The sequence below is a fragment of the Lutra lutra genome, chromosome 12 (assembly GCF_902655055.1).
Source record: "Lutra lutra chromosome 12, mLutLut1.2, whole genome shotgun sequence".
Lineage (NCBI taxonomy): Eukaryota > Metazoa > Chordata > Mammalia > Carnivora > Mustelidae > Lutra > Lutra lutra.
The window spans coordinates 62,036,405-62,058,146 of NC_062289.1; the positions used below are offsets into that span (position 1 = coordinate 62,036,405).

Sequence of the window (21,742 nt, forward strand, 5' to 3'; positions counted from 1 at the left end):
CCCCACGCCGAGCGCCTCGACGGACCCCGCCCCGCCCCGCCCCCGTCGCTAGGGGCTCTGTGGACTCCGACGAACCTGCGCTGCGCGGCGTACGCGGTTTCGCCTTTGCGGGACCTTCGTTTCTGCCAGCGCCGAGCTCACCCAGTTCTCCCACATCTGTGCGACCATGTTCGTTCCCTGCGGAGAATCGGTCCCCGACCTCGCGGGCTACACCTTCCTAATGGTGAGTCCTCGCTTTCGCGAGCACCGCGTGCCGGGCTTGGGGTGCTTCCTCTCGAGAGGTTTCTGAGGCGGCTCGCCACCGCGAGTCAAGGTGTTTCACCGGCCCTGGGACAGAGGGCGATCCTTGCTTCTGTCTCAGGTTTTCAGCGTGCACGGAAGACAGGTGGTCGCTGGATGCGGCGCTATCACCAGATGTTTCTGAGACTAGGGCTTGTAGTCTTCGTTGACTGTAAAACGTAATGTGTTTGGTTGTTTCAGGTAACGTTGTGCATAGGTACGGGCCATTTCTTTTCATTATATCCTAGAAAATCTTTCTTCAGCTAGTAGCAGAGCCAGTCGTAAGCTTGTTAACACTTGGTCATTAACTAGGAAACTACAGGTAAGGTAATAAAAGTCATCCTCATCAGCAGCTAACATAACAGTTTTACTGCTCCTAAAATTGCCCATATTCAGTCACTGTTTCAATAAAGATTGTGTAATGTAAAAATATTAAATAAGACTAGGTCCTTGTCCTCAGGAGGTGTGCAGTCTAGTTGGAAACACGTAAACCAGTAAGGGCAATAAATGCTAGTGTAGTACTTTGAAAAGGGTACAGAAGAACCCTAGGACTCATGGCGGGGTGGGACACAAGGACCTGTTAAAAGTTTTATTTGTGGGATCCGGGGGCGGGGCAAGAGGGGGAACCTCATAGACACAGAACAAATTGATGGTTGCCAGAGGTGGGTGAGGATGAGGGCTGCTTGAAATGAAATAAAGACAGGGAAAAGGTACAAATCCCCAGTTATAAATAAGTCTTGGGTATGTATTGTAGGGCGTGGTGTCTATAATAAACAATACTCTATTGTGTGTATTTGAACCTTGCTAAGAGAGTAGATCTTAAAAGTTCTCATTACAAGAAAAATTTGTAACTGGTTGATTAATGTTAAGTAAACCTATTGTGGTAATCTTTTCATAGTATATACATGTATCAAATTGTGTTATATACCTGAGACTGATAAAAATGTTAAGGTCAGTCATATCTCGGTTTTTTAAGTGATGGTAATCACTTTTGGGCAATTTTCACCTTAATGGTACATACAAGAAATATGAATGAATGTTAAAATTAGTGTATGATAATGTACTGAAGAGGGAAATTTTATGTAATTTCAAAGTATCTCCCTGAAAAATATTTATTTATCACAAAAGGGAAAGGTATCCTTGCAGGAGATGAAACATGTAAGTACCATATATTCCCATGTTTACTTTGGGGTAGAGACTTGACATCAGAATGAGGCAAAATTGAGTCCCTGATGTCAGGAAGTTATCTTAGGACAAGGAGAAGGGGGTGTGGGTGTGCTCTGAGAACTGGTACAACCTGGATGGGGTCTTAGGCTCGTTCTCTCAGGTAAGGATTTCAGGGTCTTGCTTGTTCATAGGCTGCAACCATATCAGTGGACCTTGAGTCCAGACTTCTGCAGAGACTGCTAGTAAGATACCTGGCAGAAGAGAAAGATTCATAGGGAAAGTAATGTCTAAAGGATTATTGGTGGTAACCTTGACAGCAGTAGAGCGGTGAAGGAAGGGAAGCCATATTGGAGTAGTTTGAATAAGTGGAAGAAGGGATGGAGGCTTGTATATGTACGTATTTGTTGATCAATTCAGAAATAAAGTTCCTGGTTGCCTGGGTGTCTCAGTTGGTTAAGCAACTGCCTTCAGCTCAGGTTATGATCCCAGAGTCCTGGGATCGAGTCCCACATCGGGCTCACAGCTCCGCGGGGAGTCTGCTTCTCCCTCTGACCTTCTCCTCTCTCGTGCTCTCGCTCTCTCTTACTCTGTCTCTCTCAGATAAATAAATAAAATCTTAAAAAGAAAGAAAGTTCCTACTTATGTTTTAGTGGGCAGCCGAGGAATTTTGAGTTTGAAGAGATACCGAGAAGTGAGGAGGTAACTAGGGGAATATGTGGGATCAAGGGAGGGTATTTTAGAAGGAAAGATTACAACATGTGTATATGCTGATGGGAAGAATCTGATAGTGAAGAAAAGGTGGATGATGCAGGAGAGTGAGGGTCTAACTAAAGTAGCAAAATCCTTGAGAAGAGGAAAGGGGATTACAAGAGAAAACCAGGAGATTAATAGATGAGAACATTGAGAAGTGGGAGTCCACCCTGAGGGACCCAGAAAAATAAGATGGAGGGGAAAAAAGCAATTGCTAGAAGAATGCAAAAGAAGAGCTCCATTAAAGAGATACTTTGGAAATAGAATCAATGAAAATCAGATGAGTATTAGATGTGGTTGGTAAGAGAAAAGGAAGAAGTTTCTTGAGTTAGGTAATTAAATGAGTAATTGTTGCTCTTTTCAAAAATACAAAATGTGAGGACAAGTTTAGGCAGAAGTTTAGTTTTGTACATGTTGAATATGCATTGCCTATGAGATAACCATGTGGAGATACCCATTAGGATCTGAAGTTTGGATAAATATTTTGGGCTATCAATAGAGATTTGACAGTTGGACTCTTTGAAGTCATGAGGATAAATATGCATGTGTGTTTAATGTGAAAAGAAGCTGACCCCAACCGTTAGGCACTAACAAAGCAGATGGAAAGATGACCCAAGAGGACTTTACACTTGCCTTCCCACTGCTTGAAGTGTTCTTTTCCCTGGTCTTTGTGTGGCTGTCTTCCTTACGTCTTTCAGGTCCATAATTAACTGGTCAGCTAAAGTAATTCTTTTCTTGATCACCCTATTTAAAATTGCAACCAACCACATACATACAGACACTCTCACTTACTTTTTCTCCATAGCAGTTACCACTGTATATAGACATACCTCAGAAATATCGGGGGTTTGGTTTCAAACCACAGCAGTACAGTGGAATACCGCAATAAAGCAAGTCTAATGAATTTTTTGGTTTCCCAGTACATGTGAAAATTATCTTTATACTGTAGTCTTAAGTTTGCAATAGCATTCTGTCAAAAAAGACAATGTGCATACCTTAATTTTAAGATATTTTATTGCTGGGGCACCTGGGTGGCTCAGTGGTTTAAGCCTCTGCCTTTGGCTCAGGTCATGATCTCAGGGTCCTGGGATTGAGCCCCGCATTGGGCTCTCTGCTCAGCGGGGAGCCTGCTTCCCTCTCTCTCTCTCTCTGCCTGCCTCTCTGCCTACTTGTGATCTCTGTCTGTCAAATAAATTAAAAAAAAAAAAAGATACTTTATTGCTACAGAATGCTGACCATTATCTGAGCTTTCAGTGAGTCACAGTCAATGATTGCAGATCAAATAATAACAAATATAATAGTGAAAAAGTTTGAAGTGTTGAGAGATTTACTAAAATGTAACACACAAAGTGAGCAAATGCTGTTGGGAAAATGGTGCTAATAGACTTCCTTGAACGAGGGGTGCCACAAACCTTCAATTTGTAAAAAACACATTATCTATGATGTTCAATAAAGTGAAGCCTGCCTCTATTTCACTATTTTATTACATTAAACCACTCCGTCACTTGAATGGAAACTCTACGAGGGCAGGAACTTTTGTCAGTTTGTCTTACTGCGTTCCTAGTGCCTAGAGCAATGATAGACATGTGGTAAGTGTTCCACAAATGTTAGATCAGTAGTCTCAAAAGTAGAGGAAGCCCCGCTGACACCTCAGTGGCAGCTAATGAGTCTCTACACAGCTATGACATACCGGAGCATAACCATCCAAAGGCAGTCCTGTGATTAGTGTCTTCTGTCTAAACTTTTAAAAATGCTGGTAATTTGATGACTTAACGGACATTTTTGTGTTTTTATTATTTCAGCCAGCAGTGTCTGTTGGAAATGTTGGCCAGCTTGCAATGGATTTGATTATTTCTACACTAAATATGTGTAAGATCGGTTACTTCTATACCGATTGTCTTGTGCCAATGGTTGGAAACAATCCATATGCAACTGCAGAAGAAAATTCAACAGAACTCAGTATAAATGCTGAAAGTATGTAAGACTTAAGCCTGTTTTACTCTGTTCTAAGGGAGAGTGGTTTTAAATTAGAGATGGATTCTACAGATACTGTTTTATAGCAAACGTGTACTCAGGGCCAGTTTTGTGTAGGATTTATGACCTGGTCACATCCTCTTCTCTCACATCTGGTTCTTAGCCTTTTTGAAACAGCAACTCCTATGATGACCGTACGTCTTTAACTAGAATTTGAGGTTGTTGGGGTTTTTTTTTAGCATTTTTTTTTCCTCCTTTTATCCTCACTTTTAATTTCTGTCTTTCTGGCAAGTATAAGCAACACTAATACCAAGGAAAGGGGAAAAGAATTCCACCAGATTCAGTTTATATGTTTAACATGCATTACCTTACTTTAGCGTCGTAGTCATCCTTTCATATTATTATAGAATCCATAATAATGTAATATCAATAAGGCTCAGAGAGATTGAGTTGCCTAATACTACTAGTAGGTGTAGGCTTTTCATATGCCATAAATCACACAGTTCCTCATTGGACTATCAAGCTTGATTAATTGGAGAACACAGTTGACATTGCACTGACCACTGTTATGTGGTACTACTCTTAGCTAGGAGGGGAAAGCCATTCATCATGAAGCACAGGAGTATTCACTTGCTTTGACGGCAGGCTGCTCTGTTGGCTACTCAGTTTTCTGTTTTTACAATTTTAAGGTGAAAGCTACAGGTGCTAGAGTAGTATGAAAGACCATTGATGGGCTAAAAGACAAATGAAGAACCTTTTTTTTTTTTTGTCCATCTTATTAATGGTGCCATTAGCTTGCAATAAGGAAATAAACTTACAAAAAATAACCTTAAGGGGCACCTGGGTGGCTCAGTCAGTTAAGTGGCTGCCTTCAGCCCGGGTCATGATCTCAGGGTCCTGGAATTGAGTCCCATGTTGGGCTCCCTGCTCAGCAGGGAGCCTACTTTTCCCTCTGCCTGCTGCTCTCCCTGCTTGTGTCCTCTCTCTCTCTCACACAAATAAATAAATATTTTTTAAAAAGAAGTCCTTAATATTAAAATTCCTGCAGGAAAATGGCTCTGTTAACACAAGACTGAATTTCAGTTACTGCCTTAAAGGATAAAGGAGTGTAAATGGTAGAACTAGAATTTATATACTTCCACTAATGATAACAACTGTCATTTTATTGAGTATTTCCTATGAGCTGAACACTGTGTGTTTAAATATATTAATTCATTTAATCCTCAAAGCTACTCTTTGGGTGGTTTTATTGATGAGGAAACCATTACGCAGAGAAGTTAAGGTCACATGACTAATAATTGGTGTAACTGAGCTTCTAAGCAAGGCTCTGGCCCCCTTAAGCACACACCACTCTGCTAATACACTTTCACTCTAGTAGAACACCCACTGGGTTTTCTCTGACATAAACTTGCAGCAAGTCAGTTGGGTAAAGTCCTTTAATCCACTTTATTGATTATTAAGATGAGGTATTTTAAAATAAATTATAAATATCATGACATTCTATTTTCAGGTATGCAGGTATGCGTCTTTTAAGAACATTTTCTTGTATAGCTAAAATGCCATCACTTTTAACAAAATTAGCAATTTCTTAGTGTCTTCATATACCCTGTCATATTCCCATTGTTCCAGTGTACCCCAAAATGTCCTTTTTAAAAAATATTTTATTTATTTATTTGACAGAGTGAGAGATCACAAGTAGGCAGAGAGGCAGGCAGGAAGCAGGTTCCCTGCTCAGCAGAGAGCCTGATACGGGGCTCGATCCGAGGACCCTGAGATCATGACCTGAGCTGAACGCAGAGGCTTTAACCCACTGATCCACCCAGGTGCCCCCCAAAAGTCCTTTAAAGTTAGTTTGTCTAAGCAAAGACCCATAGTAGTCATCTGATTATTGTGCCTCTGAAATTTCTTTTACTCTAGAGCAGTCTCTTCTTTTTTTTTCCCCTTCTTCATGAAACTGACTTATTGAGGAAAAAACTGGACCCATTGTCTTATAGGACATCTCACTTGCTACATTTGATTATTTGTCATTTGACTTGTCATTTGACTTGTACCTGCATATCTGTTCCTCTAGTCTCTGTATTTTCTGTAATAGTACTTAGGTCTAAAGGCTTCATTAGATAAAAGCTAAATATTTTGCACCAGAATACATGAAAGGTGATGTTGGTTTCATATTTTATCACTTCAGCAAAGTAATGGGAAGCAGGATCTTAAAAAAGATATGCATGATGCACTGATGGAGAACATGAGTGTTGCTATTATAGGAGGTGATGAATCTTAACATTTTGCCCATTCCCTACAGATACATCTATTCCTACTAGGTCTGTTGAATTGCAGTGGATGTGTATGTCAGAGATAGATTACAGTCCTGAATGGCCCACATCTTAGTCCCTTTTCCCTAAATTTGTGCTCTTTTCCCTAGTTCCAAACTTTGTCTTGCCTCCTTTGTCCTGAACATAACTGGTAGTCACTAGACTTGCTGATGCACCATAGCCCCTAGTCACACCATACAGGTCCAACAAGATACTCCCCAGAAGACCTATAACTGGAAGGACATGAACTACCAAAGGATTTGCAGAAGTCTGGGTTATTTACTGTAACTAAGAGCTTACTCTTCAGCACAGGGCCTAATCATGCCTCCAAGAGACTCCATATTTCGTCCTTGGTTCATCTCAGAGCTTCTTGTTCTTGGGCAGGGATATGTTAAACATCAGCAAAGTAGGCCCTTTCTAGAATGTGATGAAGGTTATGGATCCTTTTCCCAGAAGAAGAGCACACACATTGACTCACAGAAAATTTTACATTTATTTTGCATGTTCTCTTTCAGAAACTCCTAAAGAACACAAATATGCCTATTTCAGAGATTTTATCATATGGCTAACATTCTCCTGCATTATATTCTTCTCTTAATCCCAGTGAGTTTTGCTGTTCTCTAACAGAAGGGAGAATATCAGAAACTAAAAACATTCTTAAGAATTATTTTATTTGTCGTAATGCCAGAAGTTTCCAGAGGAATACTTCTCTGGTTTTGCAGTCAGAGAAGAAGAATAATTTTTGATATTTTCTTATAGTTATCTTGTCAGGCACGCCTGTGTGGCTCAGTCCATTAAACGTCTGACTCTTGATTTCAGCTCAGATCATGATCTCAGGGTTGTGAGATCAAGCCCCACACTGGGTTCTGTACTGGACATGGAGCTTGCTCAAGATTTGTTCTCTCTCTTTGGCCCCAACCTCTAAAAAAATAAAAGTAAAATACATAAGCCATTAACTCGACAGAAATGAATCTGTTCCGTAGAATAAAGGTCACATCTGCATTTTAAGGTACTATTAAAATGTTTTATTTTAACTGAATGATATAGTTCATATGTTTTATATTTAATTATTGAAAATGTTAGGTATAAAAGTTCTTACAATTCAATTTTAGTTTTTATGTTAGTAATTTTATTTGTATGACTCCATCATTTTAAGTATCTTATTTCATTTTTTTTGTCTTTGTAGTATATGCATTGCCTTCGAAGAAGCTGGTGGCTCTTCAGTTAAGATCAATTTTCATTAAGGTTAGTATATTTGTTGTTGTTTTAAGGTGATCAAAGTAAATATAATGAGAAAATACTAAGTATTATTGAGAATGAAGATTCAAAACTCAGTTCTGCTCTTTTTACTGTATGTACAATTAAGAAAAGTGTGGTTCTATAGAGAATCTTACAAAATTTCAGAGGTGTTACCATTGTTTTATGATTATATTGAAAGGACTTGGGACATACAGGGTAGGTCTTATGTATTCTCTTCAGGTAGCATTGGTGAAAACATTTAAGCATAGCAATATTTTCAGTTTACTCCATTTGTGTTGCATTTCAACCAGTGGCCTATACATTTAAATTATGTATGTGTCAGAATAAATTCTGAATCTTCTTTCTTCTTCCACTGCTACCACTATTGTTCAAACCACTGCCTTCTCTCACACTCTTGATTTTGTTCTTGTCTACCCATTCCCACAAATACCTAATATTCTATTTGTAAATAGCACCACCAATGATCCTTTAAACCTAAATCAAACACATCACTTCTCTCTTCAAACCCTCTGGTGGCTTCCTGTTTGACTCCCAGTGAACTCACAGCCCTTACCTTGGCTTATCCTGGTTCTACCTCTGTCCTGGTGCGGTACCCACTAGCCACATGTAGCTATTTAAGTTTTGATTCATAAGCTAAAAGTAAATAAAATTAAAAATTAGTTTCTCCTTTACACTAGTCACATTTGAAGTTTCCATAGTAACATGTGGCAAGCAGCTGCCATAAAGAGCTCTTCTGTTATTACAGAGCGTTCTCCTGGACAGCTGCTCAGCCTGGTCTAACTTAGAGCTCATTCCCTCTTTCACTCACCCTGCTTCAGCCATACTAGCCTCTCTGTTGTTCAGACAGATTAAGCTCACTCCTGTCCCAGAGTCTTTACATTGTTTTCCCTGCCTGGAATACTTTTCCCCTAGATACCTAAACGGCTCACTTCCTTCAGTCCTTGCTTAAATGTTACCTCATCAGAAATGCCTTCCCTGACCACCCTTTCTGTTGTCTTATCCTGGGGTGGTTTTCTTCACAGCTCCTCACTACTTGGCATATCATATATTTATCATTTACAACTAGTATAAAGTGAGTTTTCTGAGAGAAGTGACAATGTGTCATTCACTCTTATATCCCCACCTTCTAGAATAGTGCCTAGCATGTAGAGAAGCACTTGGTCAATATTGGTTAAGTGGATTAAATACCGTCTTTTGGGAGGTCAGAAATATGTCAGCATTCCATAGGCTCTCCCGCATGCCTCATCCATTTAAATGGAATATTTTGGTATGTACTTTATATCTAGCTTCCTTTACTCAACATTCTATTCGTGAGGTCTATCCATGTTTTTCCAAGGAGAGGTAGTTCATTCTCATTTCTGTGGGATTCTGTTGTATAAATAAACCATGATTTATCCATTGTACTATTAATGGAACATTAGATTTTTTCCAGTTTGAGATGACTGTGAATAATGCTATGATTATTTTAATATTTACATTAGAATCACTCTTTACTTTTTTTAGTTAATAACATACTCAAAATTTTGCAGTTTGAGTTGGTATTATTTCTACATTATGCCTTGTGTGTGGCTTTTTCTGTTCTCAATACTTGGGTAAGTTCAAGAATTAAGATGGGGAGAAAAAGGAATTAGGATAGACAAACAAGTGAAATTTTTGGTAGGTGGAAATAGTGATTTCAAAATACCAAATATTTATTGAACATGGATTTTTTTGCACCAATATGGCTATAAGTAATATATATACACACACATATGAACATAAATATATACATATATAAATATACATGTATATATATGCATGTGTGTATATATATACATACATATATATGCCATACACACACACACACACACACGATGAAGGTAGGTACTAACATCCTCATTTTACGAAGGAGGAAAACTGAAACATGGGAAGTTTAAGCATTTTCCCTGAGACACATGGTCTGTGTAGGAGGTAAAGCCAGTATTCTAGACCAGGCAGCTCGACTCCAGAGCCTGCTTCTCTTAATCATACTGTACCACCTTCCTATTTTAAAAGCTAGCTATTTCTTATCTGCATTTTAAATTCTGTTGATATTTTATTAACAGTCTCTGAAGAGTTTCCATAAAGTGAGTTTTTCTCCCTAAAATTTCATAACCCACTTTCCAGATTAACCAGCTGTTAACATCTTGCCACACCTGCTTTTTCTACTCTCTTTCCATGTGCATGCACACAATTTCCTTCTGCCAAAGGATCCAAAATTAGGCTACTGATGTCATCGTATTTTACCCAAAAATACTTCAGCATGCATCTTTCAAGAATAAGGACATTCTCGGGTGCCTGGTTGTCTCATTGGGTTAAGCCTCTGCCTTTAGCTCAGGTCGTGGTCTCAGGGTCCTGGGATCGAGCCCCACATTGGGCTCTCTGCTCAGCAGGGAGCCTGCTTCCCTCCTCTCTCTGTCTGCCTCTTTGCTTACTTGTGATCTCTCTCTGTCAAATAAATAAAATCTTAAAAAAAAAAGAATAAGGACATTCTCTTTCACAATCACAGCAGCATTCTCTAAGAAAATCAGCATTTAATGAATTATTCAGTAGTATCATAAGACATAGTCAAATTTCCCAAGTTGTCCCTAAAATATTCTTCAATTCCGGATCCAGTCAAGTTTCACATGTTACATTCGGCTATAATATCTTTTTAGTTGGTAGCCGTTGATGTAGAAGTGGCCTCCTTTTCCTGTTCTTCATAATATTGACTCCTTTGAGGATCAGTGCCAGATATTCGGCATCCTAGGTTCACCTGATTATTTTCTAGTTATGTTCTGTTAAGAAATTTCTAGCACGAACATCTCATAGATGTCTGTGTGATAGTTTTTAAGTAATTATTACTCAAGTAGAGAACTGAGAAATTTTCCTTTACCAGTCAGAATAGGATTTTTTTGAAATCTAGATTCCTCACGATTTATTTAATTGTAAAGATACAATAAAAAATTCATTGCTCTGCATCCCTCATCTTTACTTTAAAGACAGTAAGTGAATCTAAAAATAATTACAATTTTATATATATGAATTATTTATCATCACATAAGGTCGATAAAATATTTTAAAGGATACTCTTATTATATGCTAAGATCTAACTTTTAGACTTTCTTTTTATTCTTTCAATGGTATATGAAGTATAAATCAAAACCATTCTGTGAAAAACTGCTTTCCTGGGTGAAAAGTAGTAACTGTGCCAAAGTCATTGTTCTTTCAAGCAGTCATTCATATCACCGGAATGATCTACAGCTTCGGAGGTATGTTTTTGCCTTTGAAAAATTTTGTTATGTTTTACACTGTATTATTATGGTGTCTCTATTGAAAAGCTAAAATAAGTTTTAAAAGCCATGTATATCTTTACCTCCCCTCTCTGGAATTTAGATAGAAGAAAGTCAAGAGACAGGAGAGAGTATGGTTAGGTAGTCCTATGGTTGGGACCCAAGGAAGGCTTTGGTGTAAAGATAGAGATGTTTCTGGAACTGTGCTTCGATTGTTTGGTATTGTATGTGGCAACATCACAGAGCTCAGCTGATGAAGAAAAAAAGAGAGAGGGTACCTAAGATTTACTGGATGATAATTTTTTGGAAGACTGGATTCACATTTCTATTTATTTCGCCATCACAGAAATCCAGTTGCCTTTAACTTCCAGGCATGTCAGACTGAACTCCTAAACAGAAGGCAAAACATCCAAGAAATAGATTTATTTCATTTTCACTTATGCACCAAAAAATCTTGATGAAGGAAACATTAGCCAAGACTAACCTTTCAAAATTGGAGCTAAGTTTTAGTAATCTCATGATAGATATAACACGTCTAGGAATCTCACAAAAAGCTTCATGGCCAGAAGGGAGCAGAGCTGTGGGAAATAGGTTATCTTCATGATCTCCTTGCGTTAGTTAAAATTGGCCTGTGTCTTTATACTCTCTCCTAAGTATGTAAATAGCAAGCCAGAGCAGTATTTTTACATGTTATTCTTCTGTAGACTGCTGAAACTTGTGCTTTGCTTTAGCAACAGACTAGAGAGAGAACAAACATTTGCTTAAAAAACTTGCCTTAATGTTCATATTTTTTTGTGGGTTTTTAGAAAGTTAATTATATGATTGCTTCTAGTGCTCCCTTCAGGTACCTACTCACACCTTGTGTGCAAAAAAGTATTCAAACTAAAATAATGAGCCTTAACTGGGAAGAAATGGAAAAAAGCCCATGCATTCCTGAAATAGATGAGTCTGAGTTTTGTATTCGTATTCCTGGAGGAGGTATCACAAAAACACTCTATGATGAAGGGTGAGTTTGTTTGTTTGTTCATTTGTTCCCCACCTTATCTAAAAACTAAAAGTAAGAGGAGTACCTGGCTGGCTCAGTCAGAAGGGCTTGTGACTCTTGATCTCAGGGTAGTGAGTTTATTAAATACCCACATTGGCATGGAGCCTACTTTAAAAAAAAAAAAAAAAAGTGAAAGTATGATAAGTGGGAGAGTGTGTTGGATTCTATTGGAACTTTGAAAATATCTTTATAAAATAGGTACTCTTACATTCAGGGGAAAGATTGAAATTTCGTCTTAGGAAAATTGGTTCCTAAAATACCAAATTTAATGTTTTATAATGTGCAGCATGTTAAGGATCCTGAAACTTACTCTCTGCAACCTCTACAATCAAATCTTTTTTTAAATTATGGTAAAATATATGAAACATTAAAACATTAATGTAACTGTTTTTAAGTGTACAGTTAGTTGCCATTAATGAATTCACAGTGTTGTATACCAATTACCAACTATCTGCTTTCAGATCTTTGTCATTGTACTAAACAGAGCATCTACATTTATCTAATAACAACTCCTATTTCGTTCAGAATCCATACTAAGGTCCTCACCTTCATTTCTGATTTTAGTAATTTGAGTCTTTTTTTCTTCTCAATTTTCTTGATCTTTTCAAATAACCAACTTACGGTTTTATTGATTTTTCTCTTATTTTTCTGTTCTCTATTTTATTTATCTCCACTCTAATCTTCATTATTTCCTTCCTTCTGCTAACTCCAGATTTCGTTTGCTTTTATTTTTGTAGATCCTAAGTATAAACTTAGGTTATTAATCTGTGAAATTTCTTCTTTTTTAAAATGTGCATTTGCAGCTCTTACTTTCCCTCTTAAACTGCTTTAGCTGCATCTCCTAAGTTCAGCATGTTGTTTTCATTTTCATTCACCCCTAAATTTTCTAATTTACCTTGTGATTTCTTCTTTGACCAATTAGTTGTTTGAAATTGTGTTGTTTAATTTCCACATATTTGTGAATTTTCCAGTTTTTCTTCTGTTATTGATTCTAGGATCATCCTGTTGTGATCAAAAAAGACATTTTGTGTGATTTTAATCTTTTTCATTTATCAGGTGTTCTTTTGTGCCCTACCAAAGGTCTGTCCTGAAGAACTTTTGTGTGCACTTGAGAAAAATGTGTATTCTGCTTTTGTTGAGTAGAGTATTCTGTATGTATCTGTTAGGTTTTACCCAGTGTTGTGTACGTCTTCTCTTTCCTTCTCAGTCTGCATGTAGGCTGTTGAAGTCTCCAGTCATTACTGTAGCACTGTATGTGGTTCTCCCTTCAGTTCTCTCAGTGTTTGCTTCATAATTTGGGGGCTCCTATTTTGTGAATATGTCTTTATATTTGTTATGTCTTCTTGATGAATTGGCTCTTTTATCAATATATAATGGCCTTCTTGGTCTTTCGTAACAGTTCTTGACTTGAAGTCTATTTTTTCTGATTTGTATAGCCATGCTGCTCTCTTGGTTACTATTTATATGGAATATCTTTTTCCATCTCTTCACTTTCAAACTGTGTGTGTCCTTATATTCAGAGTAAGTCTCCTGTAGACAGTACATAGTTGGATCATGTTTTTTAATCCATTCTGCCAATCTGTCTTTTGATTAGAGAATTTAATCCCATTTGCATTAAAGGTAATTAGTGATGAAAGACGTCATTTTGCTGTTTGTTTTCTATGTATCTTATAGCTTTTTTTGTTCTTCATTTGCTGCTTTACAGCCTTCTTTTGTGCTTAGTTGATTTTTTATAGTGACCTCTTTTGAGTCTCTTCACATTTTCTTTTGTGTATATTCTATAGATACTTGCTTTGCGGTTTCCATGGTGATTGCATATAACATTCTAAAGTTGTAACAGTCTAATTTGAGTTGATACCAATTTAACTTCAACTGCACACAAAAACTACTCCCATACACACTGCCTCCCCCAACCCATTGTGATACTGTTGTCACAAATCACATCTTTATATATTATGTGCCTAATAACAGATTTTTTTGTGCATTATTCTTTTAAATACTCTGCAGTCACTCTTGATTAGTCTTTGGGAATCATGAACTTCTAGAAGGCAAGTGAAAGTAAGGGTGGAAGTTAGAAAGAGATCTTTTTTTTCTTTTAGCCCCTTTTCATAAATTGATTTATATGACTTACATGATGGCCCAGCCGGCCATCAGATTTGTAGACACTTCCACTGTCCCCATTTTTGCCTGCCCTTAGCTTTCTGTCTCATACGACCTGAGGCTAAGTTTGGGGCTAACCAGAAGGCCATGCTGTATGCGTCGACTTCCTTTGACTCTTCTTGCCGGGAGTTGATGTGCCTGGTGGGTTTGTGGATGACAGAGCCAACGGTTATGAAGAGGGGGAGGACAGCATTTAGTGGTCTCTGCTGCTTTTCAAGCTCATATAGTCTACTCCCTGCTGTCCTCATGGGCATCTTTTTGTGCTGTCAGTGGTGGCTTTAGAGAAGCTTTAGAGAGCTAACCTAGAAGAAATGTAAATATATCTGCGCCATCATTGCTCAAAGTCAACCAATAAATCTGCCTCCTTACTTAACATAATACATATCAGGAGTGTAAGCCTAGCCTTGCCAAATAGAACGACTGATTTGCTTGCCCTAAAATCCACATCGTAGAAGTCATAATAGTAACACAAGTAGTAGTCATGGTAATAACTAATTAAGGGCCTGGCACTGTTCTGTGCACTTTATGTGTATTAATTATTTAATTCTCCTAATAAGCTTATAGGTATGTATTGCTGTTAACCACATGTTATGAATAAGAAAACTAAAGAGCAACAAGATGAAATAAGTGCTAAAAGCCATATGGGTAATCTGTGGCAGAGCCAGGATTCAAACGTAGACATCTGGCCTCAGACCCTGCACTTCTAACCACTTCATTCTAGAGCTAGCATTCATGGTTCACGATCACATGAGCTTTATTCTTTGTCTAAAAGGTGAACTTGTTCCTTGTTACTTGTAATTACTTTTGCCGTTGCTCCTTTCCAAAATATTCAAGACTTCTCAGAAAGGATACAAGCATTTCAGCTCTTGTTTTCCTGGTACAGCTTGTTTTGTCTGTCTCTGGCCATACTTGTGTACCATTTCAGCTTTCTCTTTTTCCCTGAAAACCTACTCTATTCCTATTAAAACCATCATTCCTTCCCATTCTTCTTTTTTTTTTCCCTAGTCTGTCATTTCTGTTTTTACTTCTTTTCCTATCTAGCAGATTCCGTGTAATATAAAATATCACTTCAAGTATTCTTTTGGTGGAAGCCCTGGCTACCTAACCATCCTCTGCACCTGCCCTACAGACCACCAGCTAGCTTTCAGTCCTTCTCTTGCTTCATTCAGGCCACATCACATAGTAGCCTAGACTGCTGTTAGTCTGATTGGACTGCCATAACAAAATACCGTCATTGGGGTTGGTTAAACAACAGAAGTTTATTTGCTCACAGTTCTGGAGGCTAGGAGCCCGAGTCCGGGGAGCCAGCATGGTTGGATTCTGGTGAGGGCCCTCTTCATGGCTTGCAGAGGGCTACCTTCTGGCCATATTCTCACATGGCAGAGAGAGACCTCTCATTTCTTCCCTCCTTATGAGGCCGCAGTACTGTCAGATTAGGGCCTTCACCTTATGACTTGTTTAATCCTAATTACCTGCACAGATCTTTTCTCCAGATATGGTCGCATTGGGGGTTAGGGCTTCAGTTTTGGAGGGACATGGGTTTGGTCTGTAGTAGCTGCTATGAAGATCTTTTGAGCAATTCCCCCTGCTTCCTCCTCACTCACTCTGTTCCATCTCGAGTGTTGTTAAAATTAAAATTCAAGACTGATCACAACATCCCCTGAGTAAAGCACATCAGCAGTTTTACTTGCTGTGTGCAGAATCCCATTCATACTCCCCATACAAGGCCCTGCAGGACTTCCTTGCCTGGCTCATTCCTTGGTGCCCTGGACTTCAGCTAAATGACTAGCAGCCAGTTTCCTAAAAGCTGTCTCATTCTTCCTTCCCTTGTCTGGTGTACTTTTCTCTCTTATCTACCTTGCAAAAACTAACCCCATTTCCAAGAGTCACCTCACGAGCACTCCTTGTGCCCTCCCTTGCTTCTCCCTTCTGCACAAGGAATTTACTACTCTCTTTGTATTCCCACAGCTCTCTGCTCCTTCACACTGACTTGTTAGTTCTTTACAAATCAGTCTACTTTTGCTTTGCAAAAGTAATATCAGATTTGCCATCTTGCCATCAACAACTAGAAATTGGACAAAATTAATGAAACAACTTTTTCAGACATTGGATAGCAAACAGCACACAGTTGTGATCCCTGAGAGAAGGCAAATAAGTCCTACAGTCGCCCCTGCTTTCTCCTTGCAGATACTTTGTGGACTACAACACAGAGAAGGGGAGGGAACCTGAGCAGAGTGGTCTTGCTGAGTTGAGAAGGCAGATATCATGATTGAGGAATGCTGGGACACCTATAATGAACGAGGCAGAGAACCAGAGAAGGGCTATTCAAGAAGAGCCTTAGGGGTCTCCCTGAGTCTTTGTCAGAATTCTGAGCCACGTGTGTAGGGTAAAACTCCATGAGACCAAAGAATAACTTCTGGGTAGGTGTAAACTTGCTCACAAAGTTAGTGATGATAGCAAAATATTATAAAAGTTAGACGTACTCATTATGGAACATTTGGAAAATGTAGAGTAGTCCAAAGAAATAATATTTATAATACACAGCTCTATCACCCAGAAATAACTACCACTACTAATTTTTCACTTGTTCTCTTCCCAACTCCTTTAAAATATACTTGAATTGAATGTGTGTACCTGCAAGATAAGTCTGACTTAAACTTTTTAGAGTTCATCCTATTTAAAAATGTTTCTCACAAAATCAGTTTTAATTTTCTAATGCAAATCTTTCATTTATAATCAAACCCATGTTTAATGTTCAGTGCAATTATACATTCACTGCAATAAAGAATTTTTGAAATTGAGAAAACTATTTTTGCTAAATTATTTGTAACATCTATATTTGCCTTCCCATTATGAGAACAAATATATATTCTGATCTCTGGAAAAGATAATATTAGTTACCCTAATGATAGGTGGTAGCAGTGGTGTGGCTGACCTGAAATCTCTCATATTTAATTGGAATCAAAGTACATTTATAATTTAATAATGGATGTATTTCATGTGCTAGATTTTAATGTCACAGAGAGTAATAAAATTAGCCACTCTCCACTTTCCATTTTTACAGAGAGCACCAGAGGATGTTATTAAAACTATCATGCTACTCTTCATGTTACAAACTAGTAGTGGAAGCATTGTAAATTCAAGACATACCCCTGCATTTTTTAACCTAGAGGCTTGAAAATGAAGGCATAGCCAGGGAAGCTAGCCTCTCTCTAAGCAGGAGCCATTTTTAAGGCTACCAGAGCATGAATGTTTAGGAACTAGAATCTTCTGAGTCATCATGGCTCACAGTGCTACCATACAAAGCTCGAGAGCTCCAAAGATATTTGAGGATTACAAAGTGAATGATGTAACTAGTGCTAACAACTTCCGATTTCCTATATTTATTTATTTTAGGGAGGGAGGGAGCATGCAAGCGGGGGTGAGGGGCAGAGGAAAGGGGAGAGAGAGAATCCCAAGCAGACTCCACCCTCAGTGTGGAGTCCAGTGTGAAGCGTAATCTCACGACCCTGAGATCCTGACCTGGACTGAAATCAAGAGTTGGACACTTACCCGAGTGAGCCACCAAAGCACCCTGGCCAATTTCTGATATTTAGAGACTGAGATGCTGTACATCTCCTGGTACATCTGAGACTTCTGAACCTACCTCTCAGAGTCTTCTCCACATCTGAAATCCCCTGCTTAGAAACCCAACTCACCTTTATTTCTGTAGCTGTCTGTCAGTGAGAGCGCATTTTCCTCATAGTCCTTGGTTTTAGAGTATTAGAAATAATTTTTGCTTTTGTTGGCAAACAGGAAGCTTTTTGCATTTATTTATCCCCATCTCATCACTAGCTTAAGGCATTTATAGCTACAGTTAAGAGACCAAAAGACCTTCTGAAAGACCTGGGTTCAAGTCCCACCTCTGCCACTGCATAGATACAGAACTTTGAGTATGTTAACTACATTTCAAACCCTTTAAACTTCAGTTACTTCATTATAATAGCTAGCACATACATGATACTGACTATGTATTGGGCATTGTTTTAACCACTTTGCCTCTACTGCCTCCTTTATACCTCACAACAACCTGTGAGGGAAGTTCTGTTGTGTTCCCTCTTTTACAAATGATACACACTGAAGCTCTGATTAAGTAACTTGTCCAACATGTCTGGTAAGTGACAGAGCTAGAATCTGAATCCAGGCATTCTGTCCATGTTCTCATTATCCCAAACTGATTCAGTTATAAAATGGAGATAATTATAACTGCCTCAAGAATTGTTGTAGGGATAGAACTATAAAATATGCAGATAGTGCTTAGCACATAATAATCACTCAGTAGATGGAATCTGTAAGAAGTAATGGTAAAGGGGCACCTGGGTGGCTCTGTTGGTTAAGTGTCTGCCTTCAGCTCAGGTCTTGATCCTGGGGTCCTTAGGCTCCCTGATCAGTGGAGGGCCTCCTCCCTCTCCCTGCACCACCCCTCATATTCCCTCTTGCTATCTCTTTCTCTCTCTCAAATAAATAAGTATCCTTAAAAAAAAAAAAAAAGTAATAGTAAATTTTTTTCCCTTTATTCAGTTCCACAGTTTTCTCTCACTGCTTAGTTATTAGTACTATTGTTATTAGTAACAAGGGTGTTATTTTCTTTCAATCTCCCTGCAGTGGTGCTTCTGAAAATCACTCTTTTCTACAGCAGATTTAGGAAGTAGAACATATTTCGGTGGGGATGATTTTTTATGCAGCCTTATATGAGACACAAGATGCCCAATGTGGGCATTAAATGTCATCTAGTGACATTGTGTCATGGCATTAAATGGCTTCTAGTCCTGTCCCACAAATAGCATGTATCTGGAGCAAAGGGGAATAAATAAGTGATCTTATTAGAAGTCTCCCAGAAATCTTCTCCTTGCCTAAAACCTGGCAGATTGTCTTAGCTATAAAAATAGATGCAGATAGAATCAGCATCTTGTATCCATAGAAGAATACTTAATTATCCTCTGTATTTGTTGCAGCTGTTCTAAAGAAATTGCAATGGTCGTTCTGCTGAAATTTGTTTCAGAAGGAGACAATATCCCAGATGCATTAGGTCTTGTTGAGTATCTTAACGAATGGCTTCAGATACTCAAACCATGTGTAAGTTTTACTACACCTTAAGCCTCTGATTTCTCTATATATTTATGAACATTTTTATTCTATATAAGTAGACCAAATAATTGAGAATTTGTTAAGTATAGATACATCTTTATATAAAATTTAGTTTAGTTGAACTTTTGAAAAGAGAAGAGCGCATTTAACCAACCAGTTGTCTACAGTTGTTTCATTAACACTGATTTTCCAGAAAGGAAAACCTTAAGTACTTTATTGTATTAATTGTTCATGTTGCATTAATTATACTAGACACATTCTTAGAAGAATAAACAAATGTCTTTAGAATTCAGGACTTTTTTTTTTTTTAAGGAAAGTGAAACCTATTTATGTGAGCAATACTATAACTATTGAATATTCATATAATTAAAATACTGTTCTATATTACAACGTAAAAGCATTACACCCAGGGAAATCAGTTAGCTCTTAGGCATAATAGAAGTACCATAATGATATGATAGATACTTTTTTATTTGTGGTTTTGTTCTATCTATAGTTCTATCCCGTGGTTTTGCTAGGAACAAATTGATATAAATCACAGAGCACTGATTTTTTTTATTATTATTATTATTCAACCCCTATTCCTTTCAAATATGATTTTACTTGATGGACTCCATAGCCTTTCTGGCATATCTTTATGATTTGGAACTTAAAGAAATTTATCTTCAGTTAACATAAAAAAAAAAGCCAGAAATGTATTGCTTTGTTTTTCCTTACAGTAAAACTCAGCTAAAAATGCCAGAAGCAAAAAGAACAAAAACTAAAAAAAAACTCGAGAAAGGAGAGTTTTATGCTACTTAACTGCTAAAAGGGAATTTGGTTGTAAAATTGAAGGATTAAAGTATTTTGTTCTTCATTTACAGTGTGATGACCCCACAGCATCTGCCTTGCGGTGGAAAATGCCAAGTTCGTGGAGATTACTCTTTGGCAGTGGTCTTCCCCCTGCACTTTTTTGACCTTTTTTCAGTTTTATACCTCATGTCCCAAGATACTTATTACCAACACAACAATTAACTATATAGAAAGTTACATTATGTAAGACTGTATTAGAAAATAAATCTTTACTTTTCACAAAAAAATCTCAAAGAAAATGGATTAACAAAAAGTTGTTTTGCCATGCTTTTCTCTATATACAACAAATGTAAATTTTGTACAATAAAATATTTCCTAAGTAATTTGTCTGAAATACATTTTTTTCTTAAATGCAGATTTTTATATTAGTTTCCTGTTTCTGCTCCAATAAATTACCACAAACTTAGTGATTTAGAACAACACAGTTTATTATCCTGCAGTTCTGGAAGTCAGAAGTCCAAAAATAGAAGAATACTTAATAATTCTCTGTATCTGTTGTAGCTGTTCTAAAGAAATCCCAGTGGTGGTTCTACTGAAATTTGTTTCAGATGAGACAGTATCCCAAATGCATCAGGTCTTGTTGAGGACTTTTTTTTTTTTTAAAGATTTACTTGTTTAAAATTTTTAGAGAGAGAGTGCGAGTGACGGGAGGGACAGAGGGTGAGGGAAAGAGAGAATTCCCAAGCAGACTCCCTTCTCAGTGTGGAGCCTGATGCAGGGCTTAATCCCAGTATCATGAGATCATGACCTGAGCCAAAATCAAGAGCTGGCAGTTTAACCAACTGAGCCACCCAAGTGCCCCTGGTCTTGAGTATCTTGATGAATGGCTTCACATAATCCACTGGGCTAAAATAAAATCTCTAGAAACCAATACCAAGGAAATGGAGATCTATTGATTATATGACAATTGAAAATTTCTTAAGGAAGCACAATGATCAAGACAACAGTAAATGAACAAAATGAGAGAATATCAATGAAGAGACACTAAAAACAGAACCATATAGAATTCTGAGAATTTTACTAGAGGGGTTCAACAGCAGATTTGATCGAGCAGAAGAAAGAATCAGCGATTCTGATCATTGAAATTGTCAAAGGAATAAAAAAAAATAATGAAGGAACATGGAGCAAGCCTAAGGGACCTATAAAATAGCACAAAGTGGACCAATATATGCATTATGAGAGTCCCAGAAGGAGAAAAGAGTGAGAATGAGACAAAACATATTTGAAGATGGGCTGAAAATGTCCCTAATCTGAGGAAGGAAATGGGCATCCAAATTTTGAGAAGCTCAAAGGATTCCAAATAGAATGAACCCAAACAGCCCCATACCCAAGACTATAGTAAACAGACAAAACAAAAAAAACCCTCAAAAATAGAGGACAGAGAATCTTGAAAAGCAACAGGAAAAATGACTCATCATATTCAAGTGAGCCCCCACAAGATAATGAGTGGATATCTCAGAAAGCTTAGAGCCCAGAAGGGAGTAGAAAATATATTCAAAATGCTGAAACAAGAAACTGGCCAATCAAGA

General features: G+C 37.8%; 1 protein-coding gene across 2 annotated transcripts; it reads left to right on the plus strand.

Moving 5' to 3' along the window:
* The first annotated feature begins 34 nt into the window (after nucleotides 1-34).
* On the plus strand, nucleotides 35-20,536 carry PSMG2 (proteasome assembly chaperone 2). 2 transcript variants are annotated; one of them, XM_047697463.1, is made up of 7 exons: nucleotides 35-223; nucleotides 3,999-4,170; nucleotides 7,666-7,724; nucleotides 10,890-11,008; nucleotides 11,862-12,035; nucleotides 19,229-19,349; nucleotides 20,225-20,536. In XM_047697463.1, exons 1-7 carry the CDS (start codon nucleotides 167-169, stop codon nucleotides 20,315-20,317), a joined length of 795 nt encoding a protein of 264 aa, XP_047553419.1. In that variant the 5' UTR covers nucleotides 35-166; the 3' UTR covers nucleotides 20,318-20,536. The 2 variants fall into 2 exon arrangements, with proteins under 2 accessions (XP_047553419.1, XP_047553418.1); XM_047697462.1 differs by lacking the exons at nucleotides 19,229-19,349; nucleotides 20,225-20,536 and adding an exon at nucleotides 13,131-14,457.
* Nucleotides 20,537-21,742: the final 1,206 nt, after the last annotated feature.